Genomic DNA, 21299 nt, shown 5'->3' on the forward strand with positions numbered 1-21299 from the left:
TAGGCGAACTGTGGGGGCGTAAATGAGGCTTGTTCACGTGCGCTCAGTTCCACAAAGATTAAGATTTATAAAACAGAACCAGGCAGCTATATAAACCTGACTGTGGATATACACAGAGTTTTATCCATCTCGCCCCTTGTCTCTGCTGGCTTTGGTTCATTGGGATTACCATGTGACTAGAGCATATGTATTCAAAGATGGCGTCTATGTTGAGAGCCAAGTCTGAAAAAAAGCTTGAAATGTCACTTGTAGATGTGCTAATAAATTACAGCTAAGGAAACTACAGTGAGCAGACCTTTAGTTATGTTTTCATTGCTGTCGTCTATGAGTCAATCACCTGCTATCCACGGTTTGGGACGTGTACTACCACTATACAATGTTTGGCTTAAAAGTTTTACATTCAAATTCGTTCTTGACCTTTGAAATAGTAGTTTGACAAAACAATTCCAACTCAAGGTCCATTCAGAGCTGATTTCCAGGCAGCAACCTCCAGGTCTGAAAAGTGAAGCCAATGCTGAGGTGCCTTAAACCTGCATTAAAGATTAAAACAGCGGCTTGTCTAGTTTGGCCCTCTTGTCTCTCAATGTTGTCTATGAGGTGATTTTACAGATTCATCGATTAGTTGTCAAATATTAAATTAATCGCCAACTATTTTGATATTCGGTTTGAGACATTTTTAAAGAAAAAAAAGTCATGATTCTCTGATCTCAGCTTCTTAAATGTGAATATTTTCTGGTTTCTTTTCTCCTCTATGACAGTAAACTGAATATCTTTGAGTTGTGAACAAAACAAGACATTTGAGGACGTCATCTTGGGCTTTGAGAAACACTGATCAACATTTTCTGACTTTTTATAGACCAAACAACTAATCAAGAAAATAATCAACAATGAAAATAATAGTTACCTGCAACTGTAGTTTCATTTAAATAACAATTTGAATCCCAAAGAGATCAAATGATCAAATATTTCACCAAAAATCAAAGATTAGAGAAAACTACAAAATATGAATATAAATTTGTGCAGCAGAAGTTTTCTTCTTTCCTATTAATCATCTCACGACCCCTCAGATTTATTTTGTGAGCCTTTTGAGGGGCCCGACCCCCAGGTTTAGAACCACCGAAATAAACTAAACCACCGAACTTCACTCTAAAAGGTAGTTAAAACCAGTGGGCTACCTCCGGGTCTGAGAAGTGAAGCCTACGCTGAAGTGTCTTAAACCTGCATTCTCTCTAACAGCCAGCAGGGGGCGACTCCTCTGGTTGCTAAAAGAAGTCTGATTGTGTAGAAGTCTATGAAAAAATGAGCCTACTTCTCTCTTGATTTATTCCCTCAGCAAACATTGTACACATGAGTTTATGGTCTCAGTCGCTAGTTTCAAGTCTTCTTCAATACAGCATGATGTTCATTTAGTAAATGATGGTCCCATTTAGAGTCAGATAGACCATAAAGCAGGGGATGCTTTAGGGCGGGGCTACCTTGTGATTGACAGGTTGCTACCACGGCGTTGTCCGGTCTGGGAGTCGTCCGTGTTTTCGTCTTACAACTTTAACTCTTTCATTGTGTGTTTTCACTTCATGAAAGATAATTTTGGTCACCTAAAAATTTGTTATTCAGCGTTCGGTTGTACTTAGCTCCACCCTCTTGTGTCACTCCGGTTCCAAAAACCAAGATGGCGACAGCCAAAAACCAAGATGGCGACGGCCAAAATGCTTCAAAACGGCAGTCCACAAACCAACGGGTGATGTCACGGTGACTACGTCCACTTCTTCTATACAGTTTATGGTTAGATGCCTGAAATAAGTTCTGTGGTGAACACAAGCTCAAATAATTGTAATGTTTTGTTCTACGACATAAAATGCGTCAGTAAACACCCCACTTGTGAATTTTGAGGCTTTTACACGTCTTAAAAAAGGCGTTTGTTAACAAGTAGCTAAACGTCATCACGCCGAACACTAGTCCGCCTTTACCTTAGTGGTGGTGACGTGAAGTCATAACGTTAGCTTCTTACATCTTATTCAGCGTTCGGTTGTACTTAGCTCCACCCTCTCGTGCCACTTCTGGTTGCAAAAAAACAAGATGGCGACGGCCAACAACAAACCACTGGGTGATGTCACAGTGACTACGTCCCTGTCTTATATACAGTCTATGTTGCTTTCTGAGCATTTAACCTTTAAATCATGCTTGGTTAAAGTTCTGGAACAATCATGGTTAAAAGAAACCATTGTTGACTGTTGGGAGGAGACCTGACGTGAACAAAGATCTCAACACTGTACATCCACCCCAACCTCCTCTCTATGCTGTGTCACGACACCACCATAATACTTCTGTCACAGAGACAATAATCATCAAGAGGTGCTTGCAGGTGAACGTCGACGTTTGACTAAACGACCAACGTTGTCCTTTCTCTCCTTAATTCGTGAAAAAATGCACTTCCTCCTTCTAACCATTAAGCATCAATTACGCCTGTTGTTCCCGACCGTGTCGTCATCACGCCGGTAATCACAGTAAAACGACGCTGTCTGGGATACAACGCAGCACCTGCTGATGCTCTGAAGGCGATGAATGCGCTTTGGATGCTGATTGAAGTCAAGGTCAAATGTAGTGGGATGCTGATTATTGCACCGCGGCAGGTGTGTGCTGGCTGGTTGGCTGTCGGTTTGTGTTAAAGCTTACATACGTACTGCACACACACACACACACACACACACACACACTGTTCTCCAGGCACAAAGTGTGTGTGGACAGAGAAAGAGAGGGAGCATATGGGTGTGTTTACTCTCGGTTGGCGGTGTGTGTGTGTGTGCACCGTGCAGCTCTGCAGCATGACATTAACACTTTGCATGTGTGTTTTTAATACATCCTCCTCCTCCTCTTCCTCCCTCGTCCACCCAGTCCTTCATCGTGGCTTCATCCGTCGTACAGCTCTCCACCTATTTTTCTCCTCTGATTTTCTTTCCTCTCTCTCTCTCACCCTCGTCCTTCCTCTTTTCCTCCTCCTCCTCCTCCTCTCTTCATCCTCTTCCTCACCTCCCGCTGTCCCCTCTCGCTCTCACTCCCTCCCCTCCTTTTCCTCCTTCCTCGAGGAAGCGAGTAAGAGGGGCAGATTTACAAGGGCTGTCATCTCCGCTTCTCTCTCGTTTCCCTTCCCCTCTCTCTCTCTCTCTCTCTCTCTCTCTCTCTCTCTCTCACGCTATCTCTACCTTGCTCGCCCCCAGAGATAATTAAAGAGCCCACTAGTAATCCCATCCAGCCGTGCAGCCGTGCAATCACACACACCATGACGCACACAAACACCGGCGTGCACGAGACTGCAGCGTGTGGCAGCGGCGTGCAAAAACATGTGAAACATAAAACCTCGGTGTTTGCACACTTTCAGCTCGGCAGCAGCAAGTAAACCAAAAGAACACACACACACACACACAGAAACACGCACACACAGTCTCACAGCACAGTTACACACCAAGAGGCAAAAGACCAATTGACCTAGTTCATTCAAACCTGACAACCCAGACGAAGGAAAAGATGACGGGGGGAGAAGATGGATGGATGGATGGATGGATGAATGTATGGATGGAGGCATGCATGCACATGAGACTCCTGGGAGAAAATGGATGAGAGGAGGTATCGGACCATTGGATGGATGAATATGAGACACCACACATCAATGGATATTATAATGGATTGGATGGCAAACCAATAATGAATATACGCTTGGCTCCTAATGTGAGCATGCAGGAAAAGAGGAATGGATGAATGGGTTGGTGTAGAAGTGAAAAGCGGGATGCATGGACATGAGACTTTTTGGATGGAGGGATGCGGAAAATGGATGAAAGGAAGCCTTGGATCAATGAATGGAAAACCAATACTATATATATATCAATAGATATATGTATATATATGGAATGAATGAGGGCTTACCAGCATGTATATGTAAAACAAATTGACTTGATGGATGGGTTGACAGAGGGAGGAAACGAGGGATGCTTGTACATAAAATATCTGAATATGAGAGATTTCAGATGGAGACATTAGGAGATAAATAGCCAAAAGAAACACTGGATCATTGGATGGAACACCAGTAATAGATCAATGGATAGACAGGTGAATGAATGGAGAATTACCAGCTAAGATATAGATAGGCTAAAGGAAAAGTAGAGGCAAGAAGTATGGACATGAGGCAGTATATATGTCACATATTTTGGATGGAGGGATGAACAAATTGAGAGAAAAACGGACGTAAGGATGGATTGGATGGCAAACCAATAATGAATATAGGCTTGGCTCCTAAAGAGAGGATGCAGGAAAAGAGGAATGGACAAATGGGTTGGTGACGGAGTGAAAAAAGGGATGTATGTACGTTAGACTTTTTGGATGGAGACATGCAGAAATTTGGGGGGGGAAATTGATGAAATCATTGGATCATTGGATGGAAAACTGGTCATAGAGAGATCAATGGATGGATAGATAGATAGATAGATAGATAGATAAGTAGGTAGGGAAATGAATGGGGGATTGGATGACTGGATGGGGTGAAAAGAAAATGACATACATACATGCAAGTCAGACACCTTAATATGAGACTTTTTGCAGAAATCGGGGGGAAATGGATGAAAGGAAACATTGGATCACTGGATGGAAAACCAATACTGGATATCTAGATCTATAGATAGATAGATATGTGTGTGTAAAATAAATGGAGTTAAAGATGTATGGATGTATGGATGGGTTGACACCTGAATATGAGAGATTTCAGATGGAGACATTAAGAGATAAATTGTATCATTGGATGGAACACCAGTCATAAATGGATAGACAGACATTTTAGAGGAGGGATGAAGAAATTGAGAGACAAATGGATGTTAGAATGGCAAAACAATACCAGATAGATCAATAGTTAGATACAGTTGGACATACATGTGTGAGTAACATGGATGGACAGAAGATGAATGGATGGAGGATGCAGAAACTGGGAGGAAAATGGGTGAAAAGAAGCATTGGATCATTGGATGGAAAACCGGTAATAGAAAGATCAATGGATAGATAGATAGATAGATAGATAGATAGATAGATAGATAGATAGATAGATGGATAGAGGCTTGCTTAGTGCATGTGTGTACAGGATGGATGGAGGAAAAGGTGCATGGACGGATGTGTGGATGGAGGATGATGGACGTGAGACACCTGAATATGAGACTTTTGTGACAGAAGAATGCAGAAATTGGATATATAGATCAATAGATACCAGCAGGTGTGTGTAAAATAAATGGAGGAAAAGGTGCATGAATGGGTTGACGGAGGGATGAAATGACCGATGCATGGATATAAAACACAAGAGAGATTTCAGATGATGGGATGGAGAAATTAGGAGATATAGGCAAAGGGAACAATTGATCATTTAATGGAAAACCAGTAATAGATCAATGGATAGATACAGTAGGTGAGTGAATGGAGAATTACCAGCTGAGATAGAGAAGTATGGACGTGTGACTGTATATATGTAACGTATAGTTACATATAGAAATTGAGAGATAAACGGACACTAGAATGGACTAAACAATACCAGATAGATCAATAATTAGACAACATGGATGGAGAGAAGATGAATGGATGAAGGATGCAGAAACTGGGAGGAAAATGGGGGAAAGGAAGCATTGGATCATTGGATGGAAAACCGGTAATATGAAGATCAATGGAGGCTTGCCAAGTGCATGTGTGTAGAGGATGGATGGAGGAAAAGATGCATGGACGTGAGACACCTGGATATGAAACATTTGGGTGCAGAAATTGGGATATAAATTGCAATACTAGATAGATAGATAGATGAATAGACAGATGAATGCATTGACGGTTGTCAAAGTTAGGTGTGTATGTGTTTGTAAAATGGATAGATGGATAGAAATTTGGAGATGGACGGCATAACAATACTAGATAGACGGGTGAATGAATGTGGGCTTGCCGGCATGAATGTGTGTAGAAAAAACGCATTATTGGTTTGAAGGGCCACTTTGACATTGTGGATGGAAGGATGCAGAAAGGTAAATGAATGTATGAATGAAACGTGCATGTGTGTGTGTGTGTGTGACATAAATGGATGGAGGGGTGAAACCTGAGTATGAGACATTTTGCATGGAAAGATGCATTGAATGGAAAACTACAGACAGACAGAGAGAATACACTAAAAATCCAAATATACAGAAAGATAAAGTACCTGTTGCCGATTTGGGTCTGTGTCTTCCTTTGGGCCGCCGCTGGGAATTGCCCATACTATTCTTCCTGTCCCAAAACATCACCGCCTCATTCCACCAACACACACACACACACTGACTGACTGACTGACTGACAGCGAGAGAGGACGAGGTGTGTGTCTGGTGTGTTAAAGCATGTGCAAGACAAACGAGAAGTGTGTGTGTGTGTGTGTGTGTGTGTGTGAGCGTCACAGCATCACTGAAGCCGTCTGCATCCCGGAGTGTGTGACTGCATGTCTGTGTGTGTGAAGCTGCGGCTGAACGAGAGAGGGAGAGTGACAGAAGACGGGAGAGAGAGAGAGAGAGAGAGAGAGAGAGAGAGAGGAGTGTGTGTCGTACGCTACGTGTGTGTGTGTGTGCGCCGCGCTACGTGAGCTGTTGACAAAGCAGGCTGTGTGTGAACGTGCATGTGTGTGAGAGAGGAAGAAAGTGTGTGTGTGTGCAACCTCCACACATTTCAATCAAAGGTTTGGCTGTTGCCGATGAGCATGTGCGTATATTTCTGTGCGTGTGTGTGTGTGAGAAAGAGAGAGAGAGAGAGCGGTCGTTGTGTTGGTGTAGCTCCCAGCCAGTCGCATCCAGCCGCTGCTGTTCAATTCATAAAGAGCGAGGCAGAAAGCAGCCAATCAGGAGCCAGAGACCGAGAGAGGGAGATCGAGTTAGGACGAGAAGCAGAGAGAGAGAGGGAGCTAATGGGAGATGGAGGTAGAGCGAGAAATAAGAAAAAAGGGTAGGGGTTGGCACAGAGAGAGAGAGAGAGAGAGAGCTCACTATCAGCTATGTGACTAGAAAACAGAGGAGATCATATGGCCGAAAGTATGTGGACACCTCCGTCTACATACTATCATCCAGCTACTTTTGGGAGGCTGAGCTTCAACCATTCATCCATTATCTGTAACCGCTTATCCTATCGGCTGGAGCCAATCCCAGCTGACATTGGGTGAAGGTGGGGTACACCTTGGATAGGTCGCCAGACTATCACAGGGCTGACACATAGTGGGGGGAAACCGGAGTACCCGGAGTAAACCCACGCTAACCTGCATGTCTTTGGACTGTGGGGGGAAACCGGAGAACCCGGAGTAAACCCACGCTAACCTGCATGTCTTTGGACTGTGGGAGGAAACCGGAGTACCCGGAGTAAACCCACGCTAACATGACGAGAACATGCAAACTCCAGACAGAATGGCCCCCAGCCGGATTTGAACCTGCGACCCTCTTGCTGTGAGGCAACAGTGCTAACAACTGCACCACCGTGCAGCCCTGAGCTTGAACCCTTTCAATTAAGAAAATGAATGAACGACGTTCATGAGCTGACAAGACAACACAAATTCATACCAGGAGCCAGATACGTGAGTCCACGTCGTGGCCGAACGTGACACCGGTGACGCTGATGAAACCGGTATACCGCCCACCCCCTGGTGTCCACAAACTTTTGGCCGTATAATTAACTGCAGAGAGAGAAGGCTGCAGGAGAGAGACTGCATAAAGGTGGAAAGAGAAAGAAGCTCATACTGACGGACAGAGAGATGAATAAATGAAGACGGTGAGACCCGGTGGGTTCAGACGGAGGGAGAGAAATTGAAAGTGAAGTGAGCGGCACAGCGAATGAGATTGAGAGGGTGAACGAGCGAGACAGAGAATACACAATGAGGAGGAGATTGTGTATAAAGACATCAGGGCTCCTTCTACCTCATCTATCCGCCATTTCTGCTTTCATCCTTCCTCCCCTTAGCCTCCTTATCCCTTCCCTTCTTCCCTCCCTTCATCTAGGAAACCACATGTGACACCTGGATTACATAAAACATGGATTATGTGGGTTATATATATGAATTATAGTGCATTACTTTTCCTAGGTATAAGTACGAACAATGTTAAACAGGAAAACAGGTCGCCATGAACCATGAACTAAACCTGACCACACACACACACACACACACACACACAGGAGCAGACAGTAAAGAGCACTGGAGGCCATTTCTGTCCTCACTCGTCTCCTCCTGTCGTCTCCTCTCTCATCACCTCTCCGTCCATTAGACCCTTCAGACTATATGTTGAATTACTTTTACTGTCCTTAAGTACAATTTTGCTTGAGTATTTCCATTTTGTGTTACTTTGTACTCGACAACATTTCAGAAGGAAATATTGTACTTTTTACTCCACTACATTTAGTTCATTTTATTATATTTATATTATAAATTAAGATTACAAATTTAAAACAACAACATAAAATCACTTTATAAAATAGAATTTGTTAAAGATTAAACCTGTGGCTGGTCTAGTTTGGACCGTTGTCTCAGATGTTTATGAGTTGTTTTTAAGAGTAATCGATTAATCGATTAGTTGTCAACTATTAAATTAATCGCCAGCTATTTCCAACAGTTTGAATCCCGAAGAGATCAAATTATCAAATATTTCACCAAAAATGAAAGATTAGAGAAAACTCCAAAATATTAACACCAGAACCAAAACTGAATTAATCGTATGATTGTCCATAGCTAATCGCAAATTAATTGCCCATTTTTTGTCTGTTCAAAATGCACCTTAAAGGGAGATTTGTCAAGTATTTAATCCTCTTATCAACATGGAAGTGGACAAATATTCTGCTTTATGCAAATGCATGTATATATTTATTATTGTAAATCACTTATCAACACAAAACAATGACAGATATTGTCCAGAAACCCTCACAGGTACTGCATTTAACATAAAACAATATGCTCAGATCATAACATGGCAAACTGCAGCCCAACAGGCAACAACAGCTGTCAGTGTGTCAGTGTGCTGACTTGACTATGACTTGCCCCAAACTGCATGTGATTATCATAAAGTGGGCATGTCTGTAAAGGGGAGACTCGTGGGTACCCATAGAACCCATTTTCATTCACATATCTGGAGGTCAGAGGTCAAGGGACCCCTTTGAAAATGGCCAGTTTTTCCTCGCCAAAATTTAGTGTAAGTTGGGACGGTTATTTAGCCTCCTTCGAAAGATCGAACAGTAGCCGGGTCCGACGGCGACCCATCAGATTTTTAAAATGTTTTTAAAAATCGCAAGTCGCATTAATGCATTAAAGAAATTAGTGGCGTTAAAATGAATTTGCGTTATTATCGCATCAACTTTGACTTTTGTGATTTATTTTGTGACCCGTTGGAGGGGCCCGGCCCCGTGGTTGGGAACCGCTGGACTAAACTATAGAACTTAACCGTCGTTAGAATCAGCTCCACTGACCACATTGATTCATCAGTATTCATAATCTAAAAATGTAAAATATTTTAATAAAGAATCCAGAACAAGTACTTTACTTTTAATACTTAAAGTACATTTTGATTATAATACCTCCTTTACTATCAGATTTTAAAGGGACTGTTTGTAACTTCTTACACGTATAAATCATTGCGGGTCGGTGTCCCATGCGTGCTCGCGTTTGGCTACGCTGTTCAGACTCAGACTCCAACACAAACTACAATGAAGCACCAAAACCTCTTGGTTGTATCTAGTGAAGCCCGTCTGTTAAACAGTGTTGGCCGCGGTCGGAGGACGCGGGGGAGACCGTAGCTTCGGTCTCCAGGATCGGAGTCTCTGCTGTACTCTGCTCCTCTGCTCCTCTGCTCCTCTGCCTGCCTTCACTCACACACCACGCTCGTTCTTACTCTCTCGCTCCGCTCTCACGTGCATGCGCGCACACTCCACACTGCAGAAGAGTTAGTTTAGCTCTGAGAATATCTAGTGAATGTTTAGTGGACGTTTGTGCAGAAATAACTGCTGCAGCTCCTCCAGACCAACAGAGGTTTCCCGTGTCTTGTGAAGTGATGGGGCTCCGCAGAGAGAAACGTTATCGTCTCCGACCAAAACTCCGGTGTCTCCCCTGTTCCCTTCGGCCGCGGTCGGGAGGCTGAGGCAGGAAAAGCCAACACTAGGATCAGTATTGATTCATGGAGAGACCTTCGTCTGGTCAGCTAACATTACTGCCAAGCAGCTGAAATATAGAGTGATATTGTGGTTTTAGCTGACGTGTGTCACCTCACTGTTTTGAGCGATGCTCGTTCATGTCTATGTAGAGCGAGCACGAGCGCGAGCAACAGGAGGCTGACTTTCGTTGACTTAACGGCCACAGGTGTCGCTGTTAACAAGACATTTCTGATTCTTACAAACAGTCCCTTTAAATGAATGAATACATATACTTAAACATTGTAGTATTGGTATTTTTACTCAAGTAAAGGATCTGAGTACTTCTTCTCTGTTAGTCTGCAACCATCATATTGGCTGAAAAAAGGAAACTGTAGGATTTCCCATCAGGGTTTTGTCTTTGACAGTGACCTTAATAATTCAGTTTATGCTACTGTGTTTTTCAGTGCAGGTGCATTAGCAGATAGAGTTGTCGTTTGCTCATTGTGGGCTGTTTTATAATACGAAGTTACAGTATGTGCTGCTGGACAGCTTTGCTCTGAAAGGAACTTTTTTTAGGTTTTAGTCTTTTTGTCTCATTTTTTTCTATTCAGTTCACTTTGATTTCATTCAGTATGCTTTAATTTAAATATTACATGTTAATAATACATACAGGATATATAAATACAACAGGAAGTCTCTCTCTCTCTCTCTCTCTCTCTCTCTCTCTCTCTGCGTCTTTATATTGATCCGTTACAATGAGAATGAACCTGCAGCCATCATCAATCTGCTCCATCCTTCCTCTTCCTCCTCCTCCTCCTTCTCCTCCTCCTCCTCCTCTTCACTGCTGCATCACACATCCTGATAAACAGCTGACAGAAAAAGGTGCTGAATGCAGCTCAAATATCAACAGTCTAGAAAAAGACATCACACCCACACAACTATATTTAGTTCCGGCATGAAAATTTTGCAAATTACAGTTTAGTTTTGAAGATCAGAGAGGACTTTATTCATCACGAGGGAAATTGTTATTAGGAGTTATTTAAAGATATTGTCCGATACGCATTTCTAAGAACAAAAAAGCCATATTTCTTTTCTCACATATAAACTTATTAATAATTTTTTGAAAATGTGTTTCGCCACACACACCAAATCCACCAAACAATGACAATTCTATGGAGTCATAGGAGTGCTATAAAAAAGAATAAATCTGTAAAAGATTAAGAAAATAAATGTGGAAATATAAAGAGGAATAAATAAAAGAATAAATGCATGTGGAAATATATTAATAACAAAATAGAAAATAATAATTATAAGTATTTTCATTTATTTGTTTAAAATAAATAATTTACAATTATTTCTGTATATATTAATTTCTATATTTTAAAATGTTGTCTACATTTATTTATTTATTCTTGTATTTATTCCTCTTTACATTTCCACATTTACTTTCTTATTCTTTTACAGATGTATTCTTTTTTTATGGCACTCCTGTGACTCCATAAATATCATCTCTGTTCTTCAGGTTTATTTCAGGTGAGTGAACACAAATATGCTACATGCAGAATATGTTGCTTTGTTACAGTTATTTAAACTAAGATTTTAACCATAAAATAAGATTAAGTGTTATCTTATATAATAATATATCATATATATAACAATAATCTTTTTGAATTCAGGGTTCACTCACCTGAAGAGAACCCGTATGAAACTAAAGAACATTTCATTTGTAAATATACCAGCAGGTCTTGCATCATCAACGTAAAGTTGTGAGTTTAAAAGGTTTTTCTTTCCGCACCGATGCCATCAGGAAAAACAAAATAACAAATCTAAATGGAACCTCGTCGACCTCTCTTATAAATCACATTTGTTAACATGAATTTGTCTGGTAGCGCGCCGATAGCATCAAAAATGAGGAAATGAAGATGCAGCACAATGACTTCCTTCTGTTTCCTTCCAGAGAAATTAACTCAGTGGTTCCATTGTTTACTCGTACACGTCTGCAGAGAGCCAATCACAGAAACAACAGCCTCAGCAGCCAGACTGAGGAAAAATGACTTCACAGCTCATCTCCTCTCCCCAAAGACACATTTTAGTAGATTCTTCTTCTTTTTTATTAGGGCCATTATGGCTTCTTCTTTTTTTATAATGAAACACATTGTGTTTTAAGGGTGTGTTTTTATTGTGCCTTATAGGACAGATGATGTCTATTTCTCTGCACTGTTTACAGGGTAGATACAGCTGAGGACTGACTCTGGAGAAGTTTGCTCAGGCCTTTAAACCCTCATCAACAGCTGCAACTATGGATTATGTTTATTATTGATTCATCTATTTATCATTTAGTCTATAAAAAGTCCCAAAATATTCAGTTTACAATGATATAAAGCAGAGAAAAACAAACTTTGCACATTTGAGAAGCCGGAACCAGAGAATGTTTTTCTTAATTATAAAGTTTTACTATTAAAATTGTCGCCAACTAATTTTCTGTCAATAGATCAAATGTGTTTATAGATTATTCATTTCAGCCCAGCTTTATATTACAGTCCTTGCCCTAAAAATATCCATTTAACCTTGACTGCGAGCATAAGAAAATGCAGGATACTGGAGGAAAGTGAGCGGTCTACAGCCATGCTAGCAGCTTTGAGCTAAATGCTAATACCAGCATGCTAACATGCTCAAAATGACAATGCTATATCTAGCAGGTATAATGTTTACCATGTTAACCATCTTAGTTTACGGTGTTAGCATGCTAAGATTTGCTAACTAGCAAACACAAAGTACAGCTGACTGTATGGAGTCATAGGAGTGCCATAAAAAAGAATACATCTGTAAAAGAATAATAAAATAAATGTGGAAATATAAAGAGGAATAAATAAAACAATAAATACATAAATGTGGATATATAAAGACAAATAATAAAATATAAAAGAATAATTATAAGCGTTTTAATTTTTTTCAAATTTATTTGTTCATTTATTCCTGTATATATGTTTTTTTATTTTATATACATATATATATATATTGATTTATTGATTTATTTATTGCATATAAATTACTCTCTATATATTTTTTTCGCAATAGGCAAAGTAAAGGGATAAATATAATAAATTAAATTATATAAAAATAAATATTTGTTTGTAAATATACAGAAAAATAGATTAATTTATATGCAAAAAATATATTTATGTACATAAAGAAGATCAATGAAAATGCTTATAATTATTATTTAATACTTTGTCCACATTTATTTTCTTATGCTTTTATAGATATATTCTTTTTTTATGGCAGTCCCATGATTCCATTGATGTGTAATATTGTAACATTGTGGGTTTTTAGGTATTTGATCATAAACCATATTGTTTATAATGCAATATACATTGTATATTTATTTATTTATATATTTTTTAGAAATATAAATGCATTATTTAGATACAAATTACTGTATTTCTCTGTATATTTGTTTTATTTTTATTTTTTATTTTACATAGAAATAAATAAAAGAATAAATAAGTGAATACAAAATGTGTTAATATGAAGAGAAATACATAAAAGAATAAATAAGTAAATCAAAAATGTGGAAATAGAAAGTGAAATAAAAGAATAAATAAATGTGGAAATAGAAAGATAAATAAAAAAATATAAAATCATAATTTTGAGCATTCTCATTCATTTTCACATGTATTTGTTCATTTATTTCTGTATATTTATATTTATATATTTTTAAAAAATATTTATTTATTTGTATATTTATTTTTCTGTATATTTAAAAAAATGTATTTATATATTTATTTCATATATATTTCCTCCCTTCCCCGATTCTCTTTATTCTTATTCATTTACTTCTCTTTATATTTCCACAGTTATTTTCTCATTCTTTTTCAGATTTACTCTTTATTGTGGGCACTCCTCCTGGTAGTGATCCTGTGCCTTGCTCAAGGACACTTTAGCAGGTGGATGGCTGAACCCTTCTTTCCTTCTGCAGTGAGACACAGCGGTTAATGCTCCCTGGCGTATGAGAAACATATTTGCACAGTGAAATCTGCTGGGATTCTGTTACAAATATCCCTAAACCATCACTAATCCAGGTTCATCCCCAGGCCTCCCACAAAGATCGCTTTTATAGCCTATATTCGATCCCGCCGCTTATGTAACTGGTGTTGAGGCCCAGGGGGGGGGCGAGCTGTTCCCTTTCTTGCTGATTTGCCGTTTTGCCAGCCATTTTTCAGAACATCTCGTTAAGTCGACGACACACATGCGGCTTCGTCTTGTCAGCCATCGCCGTGAATAACCAGGACGTTTGCTCTCTTTCTCGCTCCGTCTTTATGCTGACAGCTCCTTCTATCACACGTCCTCTTCTTCTTTTCTTTGAGCCACTTAGTCTTCTCTTTATTTCAGCCTCTCGCTCTCTGTCTGTACCGACCTTTTATCACCGTCTCTTTCTCTGAGCGTCCCAGAGAAAGCCGTACAAGGTGAGAAAATGTCACATTCCCACTTTCTTCTTCAGTCTCTCGCCCTCTTCCTCATGTCATATTCACAGGAGATCTATCTTTCAAGTTCTCACACAGGTTCACCTCAGGACTATATCTTTTTCTCTTTCGCTGACCCACAATATTTACTGTCCTCTTATCTCGTGGCCCGACCTTGAACTAACAAGCAAACAATGCAGCGCATGCCGAGCCTATAACTTTCTCATAATAAGCCAGCGGTTGCTTTTGAGAGAAACGAGGGATCAAAACAAGACAAATAACAGATTTCTTTCTCTATAACAATAGGATTTGTTTGCCTCTGTCATGGTCTGTTCAACAGGTAATCCCCCTTCAAAGAGCTGCTACTAGGAAAAGAAAAATGACACCAGAAATGTTTTACAGTGCCTGTGTGTCCAGGTCAAACAAATGAAAGGGTGTGTTAAGTTAAGGTGTGAAAACTCTCCAATGCAAACACATCTGGTTCAGGAGTACAGAGTGATTCTTCCAAGTCGATTATTTTACGTCTCTGATTCACTCGCCGTATGCCAAAACCTCATTTTCACCAGAGAAAATCGCTTCTTTTTTCTCCAGTTGAGCTGTTACAAGATTGAAAATCTAACTGACTCGTCGAGGTTATTCAAGGACAGGCAACTTTTTTTGAAAGTAGACCCCTCGCTGAGTTTAGAAAACGAATGAAACCTTTGATTTTTCCTTCACGCTGTAGGCCTACACCTCTTGAGTGTTAAAAGTTGCACGAGGAAAACATCACATGCTGTGAGAGGTAACTGTCTGAATTTAGACGACCTCGCCCTCCCAGATTAGACGGCCGTGAACTACATCTCTTCTTCTTCTTAGCGGCTGGTTGAGGACGCAGAAGTGGTTCAGCCAAACTTGGTTAATCCAGCTTTTAATGGATTTTAATTTTGTTCTTGGTTTTCACTTAATATTAAGTGCGTCAGTTCACTTTGATGGAACAATTTACTGATTACATTTTATTTAAGCCCAGGTCACACCAGCAAACGTCTTCTGTGCATCCTGCTAGAGGCTTAGGCTGTATTCTAAACCTCATACTATACTAGTAGTACGTACTGATTTGGCCAAAATGTAGTATGTAGTATGTAGTATGCAGTATGTAGTATGCAGTATGCAGTATGTAGTATGCAGTATGTAGTATGTAGTATACGAACAAAAGCAAAATCTACAGTATACCAAAAATACCCGGATGTCGTACTGATTTGGAAAAAATCTCCAGTCTGCATCGGACCAGGCAACCTCGCCTACTGTATCCCACAATGCAAAGCACTGGACCGCTACAGGCTACAGTTACAACAGCAGCCAAAAACGGCTGTTTTTTTACATTTTTCGTAGCTATTTCATAACTAAATTCCCTTTTGAAAGTTTTGAGGCGAGAAATCAACTGTGTAGAAGCTCTACAAAATGCCGTGACAGCTAGCTAGCGCCTGCCGGAGTCGCTGCCAGCCAGCCGGGTAGTCACGCTCAGAGATCGCTATGAGCTGGAGCTCTTTAGAGACCGGTCTGTAGACAAGAGGCTTTGATTTTCTTGTTGACGGATAGTTTGTTTAAATATCACAACACAGATGTCCGTTATAAATGAACAGGAACCTGTGATCATCTGCCTTTATGGAGTTGAAAAGCTCCACAATCGCCCGCTGGCGTAGCTCGCTGGAGAGCCGGCTACAGAGCAGCAGAGTGGAAAGGGAAGAGGAGAGCGAAGAGGAGAGGGAAGAGGAGACAGAAGAGGAGAGGGAAGAGGAGAGGGAAGAGGAGAGGGAAGAGGAGACAGAAGAGGAGAGGGAAGAGGAGAGGGAAGAGCAGAGGGAAGAGGAGAGGGAAGAGGAGCGAGAAGAGGAGAGAGGAGAGGAGAGGGAAGAGGAGAGGGAAGAGGAGAGAGAAGAGGAGAGAGAAGAGGAGAGGAGAGGGAAGAGGAGACAGAAGAGGAGAGGGAAGAGGAGAGGGAAGAGGAGAGAGAAGAGGAGAGAGAAGAGGAGAGCGAAGAGGAGACAGAAGAGGAGAGGGAAGAGGAGAGAGAAGAGGAGAGGGAAGAGGAGAGGGAAGAGGAGAGGGAAAGAGGAGAGGGAAGAGGACAGAGAAGAGGAGAGAGAAGAGGAGAGAGAAGAGGAGAGGGAAGAGGAGAGGGAAAGAGGAGAGGGAAGAGGACAGAGAAGAGGAGAGAGAAGAGGAGAGAGAAGGGGAGAGGGAAAGAGGAGAGGGAAGAGGAGAGAGAAGAGGAGAGAGAAGGGGAGAGAGGAGAGGAGAGAGAAAGAGCAGCCTACTGATGATTCAGAGAGATTCCTGCTGAGATAACTTGACCCTTTTTAACATTGCTCTAATATCTGGAGGGAGATCAGTCGTCTGTTTAGTTTCTGTAACTGAAAAGGCAGTTTGAGTAAATGTTGTGGATCAATATTTTATATTTCCCGTCTCCCCTCGTTGATGATCCTGTTTGTCTGACTTCATTATGAGCTGTTAGAATAACTAGTCTAAACCTGCAGTATCTTATAAAGTAAACAAGCAGAACATAAACATCTAAATCTAAGTTGTATTTTTCGATAATATTGCAATAGTGGTTCGAGTTCGTTTTTTTGTCCAGTGCTTTAAGAGCTGGTTTAAAGCCTCGTCTAGTATACTGCAAATACATCACTATAACCGTCACATACTGGTCAAATGGGCCGACGCTACAACTGTAGAGCACCCATATACTGACATTTATGTTCTCTGCATTCAAACGGCCTGATGGAGCTGACCATGGATGGATAAAGAGAATGGAGCTGACAGGAGAGCTAGAGACCATCTTGGAGAAGTTAGAGGAAGTGGACATGTGGGACTACGTCCGGTTTTCAAAATAAGGTGTTAGTAAAGGGAACTGTATATACAAAATACATATATAGAAATAACATTGATTGATGATATTCACCAGAAGTATAAAACATTACATGTCCTTATAAATCAAAAAGAAAATACCACTAATCTGTGAGAGAAATTACATAATATTTGTTATAAACAATTCCTATCGATGACTGATATATTTGACTTCAGGACATCTCTGACTACATGATGAAAATCAAACATTTTTACTGGATTCATTTAGAGATTTTCCAAAGTAAAAGTCCCTAGAAGTGTACGATTCAACTTTTTCCCATGGTCTAGTGTTAACAAAAGTTAACAAAAATCTTGATAGTATCGAATCAGGAGATAGGTGTATCGTCCCAGCCCTATAAAGCAGGGTAAACGAGACAGGGTCCGTGTTTCAAGACAGGTCGGGTGGGTTGCAAACATCTCCGCAGACCCCTGATGCACTGATGACAGACCACCCGGTTGACAGTCGTGCCGGGAGCAGGGGGCCATGTCCCTCCCTGCTGGGTGACGGCCCTGGGAAGCGACAAGGTCTGGGTGAGGGGTGTTGTGAAGCTCACAGCCAGAGCCACGAGCCACCTTCGCCCCAGGAGTTTCCAAGCCAACCTAGGGCCGGTTTTGGCGCACCAGAGGAAATGCGCCTGGCAAGGGCCGGTGGGGAGAGGTCCCACGAGAAGATCCTCCAACACCAAGTGACCGTCCCTGACCCACCGAGCTGACTTCCCTGGGCAGACTGCACCGACCTCACCCGTTATTGTCATTCTGAAACTGTGGCGGGCCTATCTATCTAGACTGGCAATGAAATTAGGCTACACAATAGTTGATTATTAGGGATGCACCGATACCAGTACAAGTACAAGTACAAGTACTTACATTTGGGTACTTGCCGGTACCGAGCACCGATACGAGTACTTCTCTGTGCCAAAAGACCCTCGTTAACAGCCAGCTGGAGGGTGTGAGCGACACACGGCAGGTAAGGTCACACGGCAGGTCAAAGGTTAAGACAATTTGCTAATGGTCAATGGCGTGAATTTCTGTTTAAAAGTTCTCTATACGACATTCAGAGCATTATTATAGCAGCAAACAACTACTGTCTATGTAAAGATATATAGGAGTAATGTCTACCTGAGCAGAGAATGAAGTATCTAGTGTGAGCAGGCGTTTAACAGGCAAAACATGAAAACTATTGGCTTCTTCAGGTCGCATGTTGCTGAAGCTGAATATGTAAGCAGGAAAACTAAGTAATGAACAAACTAAAAGTGCTCAGAAAAACAGAACATCTACGTCTCCATGAAACCTGGGAAAGCTCCATCTGCTGATGAAGATCATGTGATACGTTCAAAAGTTCCAGAAAAACAAATAAATGGAGTGTTTTGTCAACTGCCGTTTCTAAGGTCAAGAGGGAACTTTGAAACTCAACAATTTCTGCGACCATCGAGTTGTTAGTCACCAAACACTTAGAGGAAAAGTAAAAGGCTAAAAATTAATAAATTATACTATATAAAAAAATATATATATATTTTGTAAACATACAGAAAAAATAGGGCAATTTCTTTGCAAAAACTAAATAAATGTATACTTCTTAAAATATATAAATAATAATATAATATAAAAAATCATAATATATTTTTCATAAATAAATATTTGTATACATGTTATAATGAAATAATAATAAATAATATAATATAGAAATAAATCAACAAGTCTATGACTATGACTGTCTTTGACTTGACACTTATTATTTTATTTTAGAAATACCGCCCATTTTACACTAAATTTGGATTTAAAAACAACATAAAAATAATTCTCAAATACTATTTGGTTGTTAGACGGCCCAAAAACTAGCAACTTATCACTTCAAAATATAATACATAACAATTCAGGCAATTGACCCATTTTCCTCTGTAACCAACCATAAAGTCATAAAGCTCTATTATGACCAACCAGACAGATATCAAGGCTCAAAGTCTGCAACAGTTTCATATCTGCCTCAGCAGGCACCTGAACACTCTTGATGGAACACGCCAGAATCACAGTGAAACAAGTGATTCACAGTGATCACAGTGAATCACAGTAAAACAAGCACACACAGGAACAGATTATTACAGTACAGTACCTTAAATTGGCTCAGACGGCAGGTTTACACTAAAAAAGTTTGTTTCAAGAAGACTGCAACAAGTCAACTCAACCGAGGCGTACGGGTCTGAGTGAGTATGAGACGAAATGAGAGAGTAAAGAGGGAGGAGAGAGGGAGGGATGAACAGATTTGTGGGCAGAGAAGCAGAGAGGAGAAGAGGAGAGGTGGAGCAACACCGACAGAGAATAAATAATATAAATGTAGTCTGTCAACTCTCCACAAACAATGAAAGAGAGAAGACAAAGGAGGAAAATATGAGGAAAAGGAAGCAAACAAATGGTGGCAAATATTGACACATTCTGGCCACTCCAACAGAGCAGACATCTGGCCCAGAGTGGATTATGGGTAATTAACTGCTCTTTAATGATTCCCGCTGAGGGAGGACAGCAACACAGATTACACTCTGATACACTAAAACGTGTGTGTGTGTGTGTGTGTGTGTGTGTGTGTGTGTGTGTGTGTGTGTTCATGCCCCCAAACCAGGGGAATAACTGAGATTACACTGTGATCCACCGCAGGGGCACACACACACACACACACACACACACACACACACACACACACACACACACACACACACAGACTGTCTATAGACCACTGCCAACCACCACATCCTTAAACCCATCCTTAGCCCTTAATCCTGCCTTTTAGTGTGTGTGTGTGTGTGTGTGTGTGTGTGTGTGTGTGTGTGTGTGTGTGTTGTCCACTTGTCCAGTGACCTCGAGGCCAAATGTTGAAGATAATATCGACCCCAAAAACCGAAGCAGCAACAGAAGGACTGAGGCCAGAACACAGGGATGAACTGAGGAGGAGGAGACACACCTGAGGGACGGCTACAGGGATGGAACCGCAGGAAACATGAGACCCCATGAGAGGTGGGACCAAGCCATTGTTATGCAAGTCACATACAAGTCCCAAGTCAAGACTGGCAAGTTCCAAGTCAAGTTCCAAATCAAGACTGACAAGTCCCAAGTCAAGTTCCAAATCAAGATTGACAAGTTCAAGTGAAGACTGACAAGTCCCAAATCAAGACTGACAAGTCCCAAGTCAAGTACCAAGTCAAGACTGACAAGTCCCAAGTCAAGACTGACAAGTCCCAAATCAAGACTGACAAGTCCAAAGTAAGATTGACAAGTCCCGAGTCAAGTCCTAAATAAAGACTGACAAGTCCCAAGTCAAGTCCCAAATCAAGACTGTGAAGTCCCAAGTCAAGTCCCAAATCAAGACTGACAAGTCCTGAGTCAAGTCCAAAGAAAAGACTGACAAGTCCTGAGTCAAGTCCCAGATCAAGACTGACAAGTCCTGAGTCAAGTCCCAAGTCAAGACTGACAAGTCCCAAATCAAGACTGACAAGTCTAGAGACATGTCCCAAATCAAGACTGATAAGTCCCAATTCAAGACTGACAAGTCCAAAGTAAGACTGACAAGTCCCGAGTCAAGTCCAAAGTAAAGACTGACAAGTCCCAAGTCAAGTCCCAAATCAAGACTGACAAGTCCCGAGTCAAATCCCAAATCAAGACTGACAAGTCCTGAGTCAAGTCCAAAGAAAAGACTGACAAGTCCTGAGTCAAGTCCCAAATCAAGACTGACAAGTCCCGAGTCAAGTCCCAAATCAATACTGACAAGTCCTGAGTCAAGTCCAAAGAAAAGACTGACAAGTCCTGAGTCAAGTCCCAAATCAAGACTGACAAGTC

At 40.9% G+C, this 21299-nt stretch overlaps 1 protein-coding gene across 3 annotated transcripts in view; it reads right to left on the reverse strand.

Moving 5' to 3' along the window:
* Positions 1 to 21299, reverse strand: part of nhsl2 (NHS-like 2) — a 237857-nt gene that overhangs the window by 133983 nt on the left and 82575 nt on the right. The window contains exon 1 of one of the 3 annotated variants that reach the window (XM_037759704.1): positions 6209 to 6912. The exons of the other annotated variants lie outside the window; for them this stretch is intronic. Coding sequence (XP_037615632.1) covers positions 6209 to 6287 — 79 coding nt within the window. The 5' untranslated portion in view covers positions 6288 to 6912. Of the gene's footprint in view, positions 1 to 6208; positions 6913 to 21299 lie in introns of those variants that run through there. 3 annotated transcript variants of the gene reach the window in all.

This window comes from Sebastes umbrosus, chromosome 22, assembly GCF_015220745.1.
Source record: "Sebastes umbrosus isolate fSebUmb1 chromosome 22, fSebUmb1.pri, whole genome shotgun sequence".
Taxonomy (NCBI): domain Eukaryota; kingdom Metazoa; phylum Chordata; class Actinopteri; order Perciformes; family Sebastidae; genus Sebastes; species Sebastes umbrosus.